Source organism: Buteo buteo, chromosome 5, assembly GCF_964188355.1.
Source record: "Buteo buteo chromosome 5, bButBut1.hap1.1, whole genome shotgun sequence".
In the NCBI taxonomy this organism is placed as follows: domain Eukaryota; kingdom Metazoa; phylum Chordata; class Aves; order Accipitriformes; family Accipitridae; genus Buteo; species Buteo buteo.
In genome coordinates, this window is record NC_134175.1 from 46,734,950 (window position 1) to 46,749,010 (window position 14,061).

The window sequence follows — 14,061 nt, forward strand, 5'->3', positions numbered from 1 at the left end:
TGAGGGGCTAGAGTGCTCCCCTCAGATAAAACTGTGGCAATGGGAAATTCATTTTTCAGGATCAAGAAGAATTAATTTTCTTCAGAGAAAATCTTATCACAGAATTTGTTCTCCAGGCTGTTTGTGTTTTACCTGGGGCACATTCCTCTGATAAAAGGGATAAGAAAGACAAGGACCAATTTAGCTGTTGTTTAACTGTCTAGCTGCTTTAAAAGAAATTGCACTAGGCTAATCCCTGAATAAGCAGTCTTTAACTTAAGCTTCTTCCCCCTGATACTCTTGGTTTCCTCTTTTCCTGCCATGCTGTCTTCATGAAATTTTACATTAAAGTGTGGCCTCTTATAAAGGCTGTATAAACATGAAAATCCCTCACTTCTTTCTTACTTACTTATTTCGTTATCAGGCTATTCTTACTTGGTCTTTTAAACTGCTGAAGAGATGATTCCCTTAATCATACTCAGAGAACACAAACATCATGTAACACTTCCTTCAGGCAGTTAGTTACCTAAAGGTGTCTTTGCTGGAAAAGTCCAGTTAGTTTCACTCTACAGGAAATGGTGTGGTCATGACACTACCTTGTCTTAAATCTTTAACTGAGCAAAAGAATGTTTAAGGTCTTAAAGAATTTTTCTCAGAAGGATAACCCAGAAAGCATTTCAGCTTATTTTATCTAGATGTACTTGAAATTGCAGTCACGTATTTTCAGAAAAAGAGGTGTAGTGTACAGATATGCTCTATGAACTTAATTCTGCCTTTACAGCATTCAAAGGGTGGGGGAGAGACAGATAAAGCATAAAAAAAAAGAATACCACCAGGAAAGAGAGAAATGTATTTATTTGAAGTAACCGTAAAGAAAGCCACATGAACAGCCCAAACCAACCAGCATCTCTACAGCCCTGTTAAGGAGAATGCAACTGTAGCATTTCCCAGAACCTACCTTTGGTGAGATAATGGGTAATAGTTACTGTTCCTTTCATGAATAAGTTTTTAATACAAGCTGGTTTAAATAAAACACAATTTCAATAGACATTAATTCTAAATGCCAAAGTCCTGTAAGTTAGGCCCAATGCCAACAGTAGGCCTTTCATGGCTGATCAGAACGGTGTAAGACAGTTTTAGAAGAGACAAACCACGCACTTGTGCTATTTTTGTCATAACAGATATCAGAGCCTGCGTCTTTCTCCAGCAATTTTGATATGTGAACAAAGAAAAGAATTCAAATAAGAAATCTTCTTGGTCCATAATGTCCCCACTACAACTGAACCCTGTAAGACCAACAGAAGCTTCAACAGAACTTCTTCAAATTCTTGCAGCTGTAACGATGCACTAATAGGGAAATAGTAATGCTTCAAAATCGCATTAAGGTTACATGCAGGAGTTTAGCTTTAAACCACAGGGTCACAAAAATATAACCATGATCAAGTACCTTGGATGCGCTCACCCAAGGCTCTCTGACAATCAACTATTATAAATGATTTCTTGGTTTTACTTCTGTATTTTCTTCCCTCTACCAACAGCATGATAGACTACAAGGATTTTTTTTTAAATCAGGGCACAAGGAGAACTATGTACTGGTTTCTGACTTACAGTGTAACTGAATACATTTTGCATTTTACATTTTCACAAGAAATTTTGTGATATCACAGCCGTACTTTGTAGCTAAAGAACGTCTCTTCATCTGGCTTCTTTCCTGCGCCTGTTTTGCAGTTCTCTGCAAAAGAGAAAGACAGGTCTGCTCAGTAAGTGTTGTTACTTGGCAACAGCGTGCGCAATGGAAAGCATTAACCCACAGTTAAACTTCAGTCTAATTTTGCAGGAGACAACGTAATAAAATGCACATTTATTACGGTGACGTTTTCCCAAATCCTGAGGAAACTGTTGTAACAGTTTAATGCTACCTTTCCATCTTCCCTGTATGGGATGGAGAGCACAGGGGTTGTTCTGCCGGAGACAACAGGGCTGAGGAAGAAGCCCCTTACGGTCTTCTACTGCCAAAGGGGGGGCAGGAGCCAGGCCCTCCCTAGGGGCACAAGGCAGCCCTGCCAGAGCCCCGGCTGGACACGGGAGGAGGTTTCACCCTGAGCGGGGGAGGCACTGACCAGGGTGGGGGTCAGACGGTGCAGGACCGTGCAGGGTGGTGCTGAGCAACCTGCTCCGAGCCCGGGGTCAGGCTATGTTACCTCTAGGGGCCCCCGCGCCCAAAATACTTCCGTGATGCAGTTAAGTACCGCCCTGGTGCACGTTCCACAACATTTTCCCTGTGAGGGTGAGGATTTCTGACGGTACGGGACTGACCTCTCTGTGGCAGACCGTACACAGGGTTTGGAGGTTTTCCAGGGAGCACTGTCCTCCTCCACTGTAAACAGGCTTGATATGGTCTACCTGCCAGAACTGGCCTTCTGTCGGGTTTGTTATTATTTCATTCAACTGCAGTGAACAAAGGACATGACATTGGAAACGTTAGATATTCCTTCTGACCTACACGTACGTCCTACTGTAAGAACAAGAAATAATTCAGAGAAGTAGCTATTTATAGTTTTCATCGAGAGAAAGAAAGTAAGCCTCAGCATTTTTTTGTTACTCCCACTGGACAAGCAAACAACTGTAACTTCCCTTAGCATATTTTCACCTAGCCTGCAGTATGCTAAAGCACATTGCAGTGGATCAAGGGAAGACAGAAGGAAAGGTTCAGTTTTCTGGATTGGTACAGTAAGTTATACTTTGATGCCATTTTATCATCAAGTGCTGATATTAAATACACACAAATAGAGTGCAACAGCTATAGTCCCATCACAAAAATTAAAGACTCTAACTAGGTGTTTGTCATTTAAGTTTTTGGTCACGTCAGTGGTAATTATAATAGCAAGCATTGAGAAACTGTAGGTGACAAAACCCTACATCAGCTCTCAAAAAGCTAAGGATTAACATGGAGTTGTGTTTGCTCAGCAGGGTGTAAGATACCCCCAGTCCACAAGAATTCCCATCCGAGTCTTTCAGATGTGCATCACCTTATTTTAAAAAGGTGCAAGCAACAAAGCTGATCCCACGCATATGACAAGTGACAGAAGATTACTTTTTCTTCTGCAAGTTTCAATGGGTGTCTGCAGAATTTATTTAAACAATTTAGAACCAGTACCTTATGAAGCCAAATTTCAACTTTGCAGCAGAAAATGAAATAGCATTTTAGTTTCTGAATAAAAATACCACTTTATGCAGGAATGTTCTCCCTCCCTGCTCCATTGCCTTCAAGTCAGTGAAGAAGCAATCACAACCACGAAGAATGGTGGTTGTTTGTAATGCATTTTGAGGTGATACTGAGAGGAGCTGTGACAACTGGCTTTTGTTAAGCTCCTACCAAACATTCTGCAAAGTAGGAATAACCTAATACTACTAGACTACCTCCATTCTTAAATTGTTCCATAACCATAAACTATGTTAATAAAGTGCATTTCAAGTAAATCTGGCTGCAATATCCACACCCCTAAGGAATCTGAATTCCGATGCCTATGCCTTTCAGCAATGAAAAAATGTGTTAGAAGACCCTGGGTTTTTTTGTGTTTAGGATTTTGGTTTTTCTTATTCTGTTGTTGGTGCTAGGTTAACCTTTGACCTTCAACCTGTAAGAAGAATATTTTGGATTTCTCTGAACTATCTATCTGCTACAGGAACACACAGAGGAGCTGTTACTGCTTAAAGACCAGTACCATTACCTGCCCAAGTGGAAGGTGAGACATCCAAGAACTCCCCAGAAGTTTCTTACGCTGACTCTTGGGCGCGTCTCTGATGCTGAGATAAAGCTCCTGGGCGTTTTGATTACAAAACTGGCAAACACCGTGTTCAATTTCAAATACTTTAGTCCTAAGGTAGCTCTGACTAGAGCGAATTGAGAAGTCCTCCTGGCAGGCATGAGAGCAGAATCGTGTGTCCCAAGCACGGGCCTGGCTGCCTGGCTCAAGCTGAGCTGTTGGCTGTTGACAGCTGAGACAGAGTGGGTTCCCTTGGCTGTCCAAGGCTTGCAAATAGCCTTTGGATAGGGAGGAGCCGTCAGCTTCAGTCTTCTCTGCATGAGGAACTGACGGGCCTTTTCCATTTTCTGGAAGCAACCTGTTTGCCGGGGAGGAAGTGCAGCTGTTAATAAAGGAGGTATTCAGCAAACAGTTCAGTAGGGTTTTTATGCACTGTATATTTCCATTAGATATCTTTTATGCTCTGAAATACCAATTTCAGTTGAAATAGTATCTTAATCTTGCTCAGATTGATACCTGCACAGTGCAATCATCTATTTGGTTTATGTTTCCATTTAAACAAAATTTGACAATATAACAGATTTTTCTTTTGCACATCTTACTACATTTACACATGTACACTAAATTATTAGCTGAAACAATGCTGTATGTATAAAGAAACAGTGGCTTCTATCAGGTGTGTACACATATAAATGTAAAACATTTCAGCCCTCTCTTTAACAGAAGTAAAAAGTCAAAGAAAACACCCTGATTTCTCCACACAACTTTCACAGCTACCTAGCAGTCTCCTACTCTAAACAAGGCTTACCTCCAGGCAGGATACACACTGCTTGTTTAATAAATTTTTTAAAAGGGCATTTTCTGTCTAGAATTTTCATGTTCTTTTCCCTTTTTCTAAATTCTGAGGCAGAATAGAGGAAAACTTGGTGTCCCCAATTTGCTGTTGACCTCACAAGCAGGCCTGAGCTAACCTTTTTTCCTTAACTGAATCATGTAACTGTTTTCTTGTTTCATTTTAATTAGACTGTTAGTTAACAGCTGTATCAGCAGACAACGGGTGTAAATTGTTGTAAGAATAAAACATACTCATTAGCACTACAGCAAGTTTCTTATCTAAACACTGTACTTCAGCAAGGTAAACACTCATAGGAAATAATTTTGCTACCTTAAAAAAAATCTTGGGAGAAACAGCTTAATCACCTTATTGCATTAATAAACTTACTTTGTGGAATGACCCAATTGTTCAATAGAAGCATTTTCATTCTTTAGACAAACCCCGCTTTCTTTCGAGATGAGGCGAACGCTGCCCCCACTGCTCCTAGCTTTGCTAAGTGAGGCTGCTGCTACATCCTCCTTGGTCACGTACCTAGAATAATTCAAAATTCTGTCAATAAACTACAAAGGGAACAATCTCCCTCAAAGAATATTCAGCCTTTGCTGCAGCAAGATTGATATGGCGTGTTCTCGTAAAGCATCCCTCATTTCCTGGGTGAGAAATGAATAAAGGCTGGGAAAACATACTTCATAATACTTCCATATTACATTCCTTTTTCTAAAACCAGATTCAGCTCTAAGCAGCAAACAGATAAGTTGTTTTGTATATAGCTATATGAAAACAAAAGCAGTTTGATATTGCCTGACAATGAAATCTGAAAGCCATTTTGGTTCAGTTAGGTGAAGTCTCACTGATACTCTAGCTAATACAGGAAGTTTACAAGCTCTGTCGGTTATGTTTGCACTCACTTCTTTATTGTAATGTGAAAACACACGAAACAGCACTGCTCAAGTAAAACTTAAAATCCCTTTACTCTGATCATTCTTCCAAAAAACCACTATTCAGACAATTTCTCATAAGCGTACGTCTCTGTACTATGCATATGCCAAATCCTATGTAGTACCTTAGAAGACCTGTAGGTTACAGTAGATTTTCTAACATGGTTCACAGTTAGATCTTTCCTACTTTTATGGAAGGAAACAATCAGTCAACAGGTTCAGAAACACTTACTACCTGCTGCTTCTCCTTATGTTACTGGAATTACAAACTATTTATTTACTTGAATTCTTGCCTACAGCCAAAATAGTCACCCTGGAGAATTTAACAGTAGGGACTGAGAGGAATAAAAAGTTTATAGACTGTTTGCAGAGGCACCTTGGTGAGTTAACCTGTACGCATGAGAAGTTTTGTGGAAAGCAATGACAACCCTGAAGCTGCAAATGTCTGTCAGGGAAGATAGTGTAAGAGAGGAAGGAAAGGCAGTGGAAAAAAGGTAAATTAGATTTTAACAAGGATTAAACACTAGCCCGTTTCAGTGACACCCAGCAAGAAAAACAATAGTTTTGAGAAATATCATCCACAGAGAACAGAATTGCTTAAATAAAAATGAGTATCAGAAAGGCTTGGAGTAGGCTGTGAATTATGAATAAAGCATTATATCACTGATGGCAACTAATGATTTATTGCTGCTTCCAGGTGGGGAAAACAACAAGATTCTTTGACCTTACTTTTCTTTTGAGTGCCAGAGGTCATGGTTTTTCCTCAAAAACCTCCGGCAAGTTCCAGATGTTTAAACATGCAGCGCAGGAAAGCCAGAACAGCTGCTGAATGCAGCACAGTGCCGGACAGGGAAGCAGACATTTTCATTCCAACAGATTTACTGCAGTGCTTGGTTGCCTATGTTTGTCACTATGCGACAAGCAATCATCGAACAACCAGTTTACAGTCTCAGCATCATTCCACTGAAAGTTACATTAAATATATCAAACTTCCTGCAGCAATTAGTAAGAGGAAGAAAAATTAAAAACCACATACCTTTTTGTGCTGCTGACCATTGGCTGCTTTTTAGACAACTCCTCTGCAGCATGAATAGGACTACAAAATATCTGACCACTTTTTCTGATAATCTTCTGTTTCATTGCTGTTAGACGATTCCATTCTTTCACAAACCTTAGTATCTGGTAAAGAATGCTTTTGTCAGCAGCATGACAGGCATTACACAGAACTACGTGCTATGAATTAATACATTCAAAACTGGATGAAAACAGATGGTATTATCCGAAATGATCCCTTCAAATCATTTTTCATACAAGCTGCAACCCCCAACCCTCACCTGCTGAAGAACTCTGACAGCTTTGGCATTGTCTAAAACAATGGTTTTGCTATGATAGGTGAGTTGATCCAGAAGGTAAAAATAAGGCCAGAAATGGCCTTTACTGATCTGAGTTGTAGCGATAGGAGAAAGGTTTCTTGATAAAGCCTCAGGCAAACCTTTCTTGTGTAATCAAGACTTTGTTGGTGGGAAAAACAGACATGCAAGAGAGTTTTCTTCTTAGAGCAGCCGTTCTCCCTGTTGCAGCAGGCCTCTCAGAAAAGGAAAGTTCAGTCCCATTTCTTGAACCGCATTTGTAATTGGGTTTACAGACAACCTTTCTTCTTCCCTCTAACCTTCCGATACATGCTTAACACTGGATTAACAATCTGTAGTGTACAGCCCGTAATGTCAGTTTAGCTACAGGTGAACTGAAGAGTTGTTCAATTCAACTAGGTATTAGACCACTTCTCACGAAAGTTTTGCAACTTGTAAAATTTTAACAGAATCACCAACGTACTTGCTTTGAGGTCATTATATTCCTTTACAGTAATACAGTGTCAGAAAAACATACGTGATAAAATTATAGTAAATTAGCAGTTAATGACATGAAAATCAGATCACCAAATTATCTTAATTACGCATCTGTTTTTATGGCAATACTGCCATCCTCTTTTCTGTGGCATTTCAGTGTGGCACACAAAGATCTGACTAGCAAGTAGAGACATACTTTACCATCAAAATAGTCAAAGGGCAACAGTTTTGAGCAGCTTAACCTGCAATTCACAGTAATCTCAAATTGACACAGCCACAGGATCCTGAGGAAAAACTGATGAACTGTTTAACAAAGTATTCCAGAATGACAATTGAGAACATAGCATAATATTGATCACCTTTCCTTATTTTGCATTTAGAATTTGAAAGTATAATAAAATAAAGAGGCTCAGAAGAACATAATTTCTGGTACTGAATCTAATATTTTTTTACAGGCTGGGAAGCCACAAAAAAAACCAAACCCCAAAACTTTGATGCTGTAAACTAACAGGACTGGTATGATTAACTGGTTTCTGTAACAACTATAACCACAGGACAGTGAGGAAGTGAAGGAAAAACTGTTCCTACATAGAAATTTAGAATTTATAACATGGCTGCTTGCTTTAGGATGCGTGTAGGCAAAAAACTATTTCACCCCACCCTCATCTCTACAACAGAAAATAAATGGGAGTAAGAATATGACAACTGAACAAGTGGATTGGGTTGTAGGTTTTCTTCCATTCCATTTTTCCCCTCTTTCCCTCATGGACTACCTATAGCAGTCAGTATCACACTGTTTCTGAACACGGACCATGGGATGAGTAAATACATTGTGCAGTAGAGATTTAATTGTGACTTCAGCTTTATCCAGAAACAAACTTCCATACTTCAAGATGACAACATGGCAATGATTTTCTTTTTCTCCTGTGAGTATTTTTACATGGCAAACGTCAAAGTGTACAGATGAGTCTCACTTCCTCAGAGTTGGAGCAGCAAGAAAGAAGTCAATGAAATGGCAGGATATAATGGAAACAGAAACAAGGTATTTCCTTGATTCTTTTTGGGAACATTTACTAATATGGATCTTCTAATCTAGAGGAGAAGGCTGCAGGACAGGAAGTTCCATAAGGCAGTGCCACACCCTGCCCACAAACATGGAATTCTTAACTTGTCTTTTCAGTCTAGCAAATAGATTTGAAATCCTCTGGCAACATTTGTTACCCACCCATTAGCTGCTTTACAAAACTGTTGGTTGAATCAGTCAGGTATCTGTCTTACAAATTTAAGTTCCAATCTTGCTGGAGAACCTACCAAAAAGAATCAGTTTTGTTCCTACGCAAGAGAATCTGATTTTCCAAATTATATTTCTCTTTAAATGGAGAAAAACAGTTAAGAAAACTATGTTAAGCAGATAATGTTGCACATCCAATTTAAATTCTGCATTTCCTTACTTGAGTAAGGGTTTACAGTGTTAATGTTCTCCTCAAACACCATTATGAATGGGATCTTTATTACTGAATTAACTGAAGCTACACGTCTCAGTGGAGCTGTGCCCTACACTGCTTTGAAAATTGTTAGAAGACCAAAGGAAGAAGTGAGAGTGGAGACCTGCTCAGAACTGCAGCTCTGATACAATCTAGCACATTCTTATTCACATAATGTGCCCCGTTTAATTCATAACCTTTAAAATGCTATTTTGTTGACTTATGAATGTTAGTTACTAATCCTGTAAATGATAAATTAAATGATGCCTGGTTGATTCTATCTACCAAAATGTTAACAGGAGGCATGATAATTTGCCAAAGTAACAGACTGCATAATTAATATTCACATCAACATTTATAAGATTTGCTTGCATTGATGAAACTGTGCCTAGATCCCAAGGCCCGGAAGCGTTCTGCAATTATTTAAAAAAAAAAAAAAAAAAAAAAAAAGTCAAAGCCCTCCGTATTAAGTATTATATTACTGTGCCAGTAGGATTTCTTACCAATGAACGATTTTGTTTATGCTGAAAAGTCTCTGGTAAATCCTCCCAGTTATCCAGCTGTATGTCCAATGGAATGAAATTATGATTCAGTGGTTCACCATCCTAGACAAGCAAACAGTTTTGTTTACAGATGCAATGTAGCACAATCTAGAAAAAAAAATCATCTGTTTCAAGTGAATTATCTTCCCTTCCTACTAAATTTAGTTCCTCATGGTAAGATTTTTCCAGGAAAAAAAAAAAAACAAAACCAAACCAGCCACAGATGTATAATACCACAGATACAAGAAATATGATTCACGTTAATATATCTAAAAGTAAACAGGGTAAAAATTTTTGCTCTGAAAATATTTGAATTTTTTTCTTTGCAAATATTTCAGACACACACTGCCTTAAATTAAGAAACTGAAATTATAATCCTCTTGACTGAATTTCCAAAAGGAAATGAATGACTGTAGATGGGAGAATGTCACTTCATTAAAATTGAAAATCAGAGTCTTGAATAGAGCATTGTTTATTATACTTAACCTTTTTTTTAAAAAATGTCTAAACAAGTTCTCCTCCACTTAATTTTTAAGGAACAAGTTGTCCCAGTGAGTACATATGACCCAGGAACTTACTGATGATTCACAATCATTTGAGAGAAGGAATCAAAGCAGAATTCCCCGGTGTCTCATCGTTCAGCAGAAAGATTTTGTGCAGTATCTGGCATAATGAAACTCTAATCCAAGCCAAAAACAACCCAGACCAATATACAGTTGCCCAAATACCATCCAAAATGCATCTTTGAGTAAAATGTGTGAAGCTAGGAAGCAGTGTATATTTTAAGTATATTAAACAAGTTTTCAGATACAAGAGGACACTCTCTTTGACTTTTTCCCAGCTGTATCAGCCTAATGAAAATGTATTATCTCAAAGAATTGCTCTCAGTTATTTGTGATGCTTTGCAGTTGCACCTGAATACACTGACTCATTCACCAGCTTTGAAGAAATCTTCTCAGTGAACTTTTCTAACCCTTGAAAGAAGGAATTGCAAAGTCCTCATTCCCCCTTGAAAAATGACCTGGAAAATTACCAACTGCTAGTTTCTGTACTCCCATTACCATTGCAGATTAATAATAATGTGTTTTATTCAGGAAGTTACTAACTTATACACAGCACCAAAACCTAGCTTTCTGAAAATGTGGTGACAATATTTTACTTACTTAGTCTGTCAGAATTCACTGTCATTTTTATTTTAATTTTGAATGTTCTTCTATGAAAAATATTTTGTGATAAGACACTACAATAAAAAAAAGGAATCTTAAACAACTATCACTTGCATTTCTAACAGATGATCTGAGCATACATCTAATGTATTAGCCCCATTTTGTAAGCTACGAGAAGTGTTAGAAGTTACATATCTAGGGAATTATTACCTAATTCCCCTGAGAAAAAGAACTAGAATTATAAACTAGCTAAATTTTGTACATTTCAACAAAAATACTGGTCTTTATGTATAAAGTATAACAAATGAAAGTATATATACATATTTCATAGGACAACATTTTACTTTGTAATTTTAAAATCATAATAAACATGTGTATTTCAGGTTTACCTTTGTATATAGGTGAATTCTATCAGTATTCCTGCTTGCACAAAACATAAGCCCATCATATAATTCAAACATTTCTGATTTATCTGCATCTCCAATAAAGAAAAAAAATGTTGAGATTAAAGTTCTCCTCTTCATTCATTTCATTCAGTCTACTCAGACATTTAAAATAATATTATACATGTATCTAATTCCAGAACAACACAGTAAGATACACAGCTCAAGCAGCAAGTTATTAAGATATTTGTGTATTTTCTTTTTGTGTTTCTCCTGAATTACCTATCACCTGTTTTGCCTGTGGCTGTCCTGAACAAAAGTAAATGCCATCATAAGTTTCAATAAGACTATACAGGTTCACAGCTGCTAGTTTGACATAGTTCTTAAGTCAGCCAAAAACTCTGTATTGCTTCAGGAGTTGTATGGAAAGGCTGGATTTATCCATCATCAAAATTCAATAAACATCCCAGGCTAGAACAAGAAAATCATGTGCTACTGTATGTACTTCTATCTTTCAATTGTATAGGTTTTTATTTAAAAAGCTATTTTTCATGCCAGAGGCATTTAATATAGTTTTGCAATGGGATATAATCTTTCTTTCATAGGAGCCCCGCTTTACCTTCTCCATGCTTTTTTTCACTTTCTTCATTTTCAATTTCAACAGTTTCTTGTTCACTGATTTCAACAGATTGCTGGGTCACCAATTCCGCAAAATCTTCTCTTCTGTCTTCAGCATTGCACTCTGCTCTCTCTTCGTTTCTTCCGGAGTCCTTTGAAACATCCTCCTCAGTTTCGCTCATGGGAGCGTCACGATTTCCCTCAGCTATAGATAAAGAAACAGAAAAAGCAATTATTTATGCTACCTGTACAAACAGGAACCTAATCAATACATACCTGGAGACAAGACTATGTAATTGAAATACAAAGCAATTGCATCTTATTTTCTAATGTTGCAACCACCTAGGAAACTGGAGCTACCTTTAATATTAGGAGAATAAACACATGGAACAAAGTTTTCCATTTATGCTGATTCATGCACCCTGCTTAATGTCAAAATATATGCAATAAATAATGCAGTTGGCAATTCCGTATTATGTACAGTTATTGTATACTATAAACACACAAAGTAGTTTTCCAGGCATTGATCTATACCTGTGAAATTCAGAAGTTGTCCTTACTTGAACAAGCACAGAGACTTAAATAAAATAAATAAAGAAAAAGAACCTTATTTGAAATTGGATTGAAATGGCAAATATGGGGATAGATTTATAAAAATTTATAAAAATGTTTTATTAGATTTCCAGATAAGTGAAATAAATTTAATAAAAGACATCTACTCTAACCTGCTGGAGCAAGAAGTGCCATATTTTCCAGGTAATGTCTCTCATAACAAATACACAATACCCAAGTTAATAAAACATCTATACCACATCATTTAGTTTTGATAGGTAGAGAAAAAGTTTGCCATTTAATTTGATTCAGAATAACCATAAACCTCAAGGAAAAGGAAAGCTACATTTGCTGCAAAGAAAACTGAGCATATATTCTTCCTCACTGAATTCATATCCTGTTAACATTTATCTGAATTTTCCATTTGTTTAAATTAGAATCATGTAAAAGATCCTTGGGGAAAGCAAAATTAAGAAGGATCACTTAACAGGTATCTGTTCACATAAAGACACCATTCTTCATATTTTGCCTCGATTTGTGTATATTCGTATATGCAAAAATACTGTATTTTCTGAAACTAATCACAAATGAAACAAAAAATGCATATTTTTCTCTGCAGCACACATTACTTACCATTACTGCTTTGGGGGCAATTGCACATTTCACAGTAAGGAAGCAATTCACTATTGCTGTAAGTGCAAACACTACAGTGCCAAACTTTATTTAAAGCCGTACTTTTGTTTGGAGTATTTAAACCGCAAGGAAAGACTTCGTTGTATTTTTCTGAAAACAAAGAGGGCTTTTTTCCAGTCAAAGATTTTTTCTTTTTCTTACTGGAGTTGACTGGAGTAGATCCACTTATGCTTCTTGCTCTTTTAGCTTCACGTTCACAGGTACTTTCATGAGAAATCGTATCCACATCACTTATTGTTGTGGAATCCACATTTTCATTGCTCTTCTCTGCATTGTCTTCTTTTGTGACTTCAGAAGATTCCGAATCATTATGTAATGATTCATTAGCAGAAAATATTTTGCGTTTCTTCTCAGCGGAGGTTTTTGGGGAAAAGAAAGAACGTATGTCATGCTGTCTTTCCTTTTCAAACTAGGAAAGGGGAAAGAAACATAAACACTGCTGATAATTACTGCACCAGCAGCTGTTAAAATTATTATTTTTCTCCATTAATATTACCCTGTAATACAAGAAGCTATTTTTAGTTTGAAGATGGAAACAAAAGGTATCTTTCTTTAAGAACAAACAGCTAGCAGAAAGAGCAATTCAACATACCTCTTCTTTTTTGTGAAAAGTATTTTCAATATTCTCAGGAAAATTCCGAAATAGCACTATCAGAAAACAAATGCACAGAACTGGTATGCTATGTGCCTTTTTTGATGATGCTTGTTACAAGGAGAGGCTTTTAAACATAGTTTTTAAAATAACAGCCAATTAAATTCAGGTCAGCTAATAAAGCTCTAATTTAAACAGAAATTACTTGGTCTTATCTGACTCTGAGGGTGGGTCAGTCACCTAAACATAACAAAAGCACACATCGGAAGCCTGTAGATGACATTTATACCCAGCAGAGCACTTTCCCCAACTTCACCTATTTTTTAAAATGGAATTTACATTACTTTTTCCCACTTATTTAGTGTTTCTCCATTAGTAAAGTCTGCAGTACACGGAATGCTTAAGTGAACAATAGTTGTAATGTTTTTAAATGAAAGAAAACAGAAAAACCTAAGTTTTGAGTCTTACATGCGTAAACAGAAGTTCATTTTTGGGATCTTCTAGACTTTCATTTGGGGTCCAGGCCTCAGCAAAACTCAAAAAATCCCATTTCTCCTTATCACCTTCATCAGCCTGCATTTTCTCTTTCTTGCCATTCAAGGTGCTGCCTGTAACTTTGGCCTGCAGAAAGACAACTTGCATGAAGTTTCCAAGAAATTCACATC

General features: G+C 37.2%; 1 protein-coding gene across 9 annotated transcripts in view; it reads right to left on the minus strand.

Moving 5' to 3' along the window:
* Positions 1 to 801: 801 nt before the first annotated feature.
* Positions 802 to 14,061, minus strand: part of ZRANB3 (zinc finger RANBP2-type containing 3) — a 53,507-nt gene continuing 40,247 nt past the window's right edge. For 5 of the 9 annotated variants that reach the window (XM_075028926.1, XM_075028925.1, XM_075028927.1 and 2 more), the window contains 10 exons: positions 13,865 to 14,017; positions 12,745 to 13,213; positions 11,561 to 11,764; positions 10,948 to 11,036; positions 9,354 to 9,455; positions 6,556 to 6,698; positions 4,969 to 5,112; positions 3,711 to 4,104; positions 2,296 to 2,427; positions 802 to 1,711 (listed from right to left, as the gene is read on the minus strand). In XM_075028926.1, coding sequence (XP_074885027.1) covers positions 1,613 to 1,711; positions 2,296 to 2,427; positions 3,711 to 4,104; positions 4,969 to 5,112; positions 6,556 to 6,698; positions 9,354 to 9,455; positions 10,948 to 11,036; positions 11,561 to 11,764; positions 12,745 to 13,213; positions 13,865 to 14,017 — 1,929 coding nt within the window. In that variant the 3' untranslated portion in view covers positions 802 to 1,612. The remainder of the gene's footprint in view (positions 1,712 to 2,295; positions 2,428 to 3,710; positions 4,105 to 4,968; positions 5,113 to 6,555; positions 6,699 to 9,353; positions 9,456 to 10,947; positions 11,037 to 11,560; positions 11,765 to 12,744; positions 13,214 to 13,864; positions 14,018 to 14,061) is intronic. The other 4 variants (XM_075028929.1, XM_075028930.1, XM_075028924.1 and 1 more) reach the window with 4 other exon arrangements.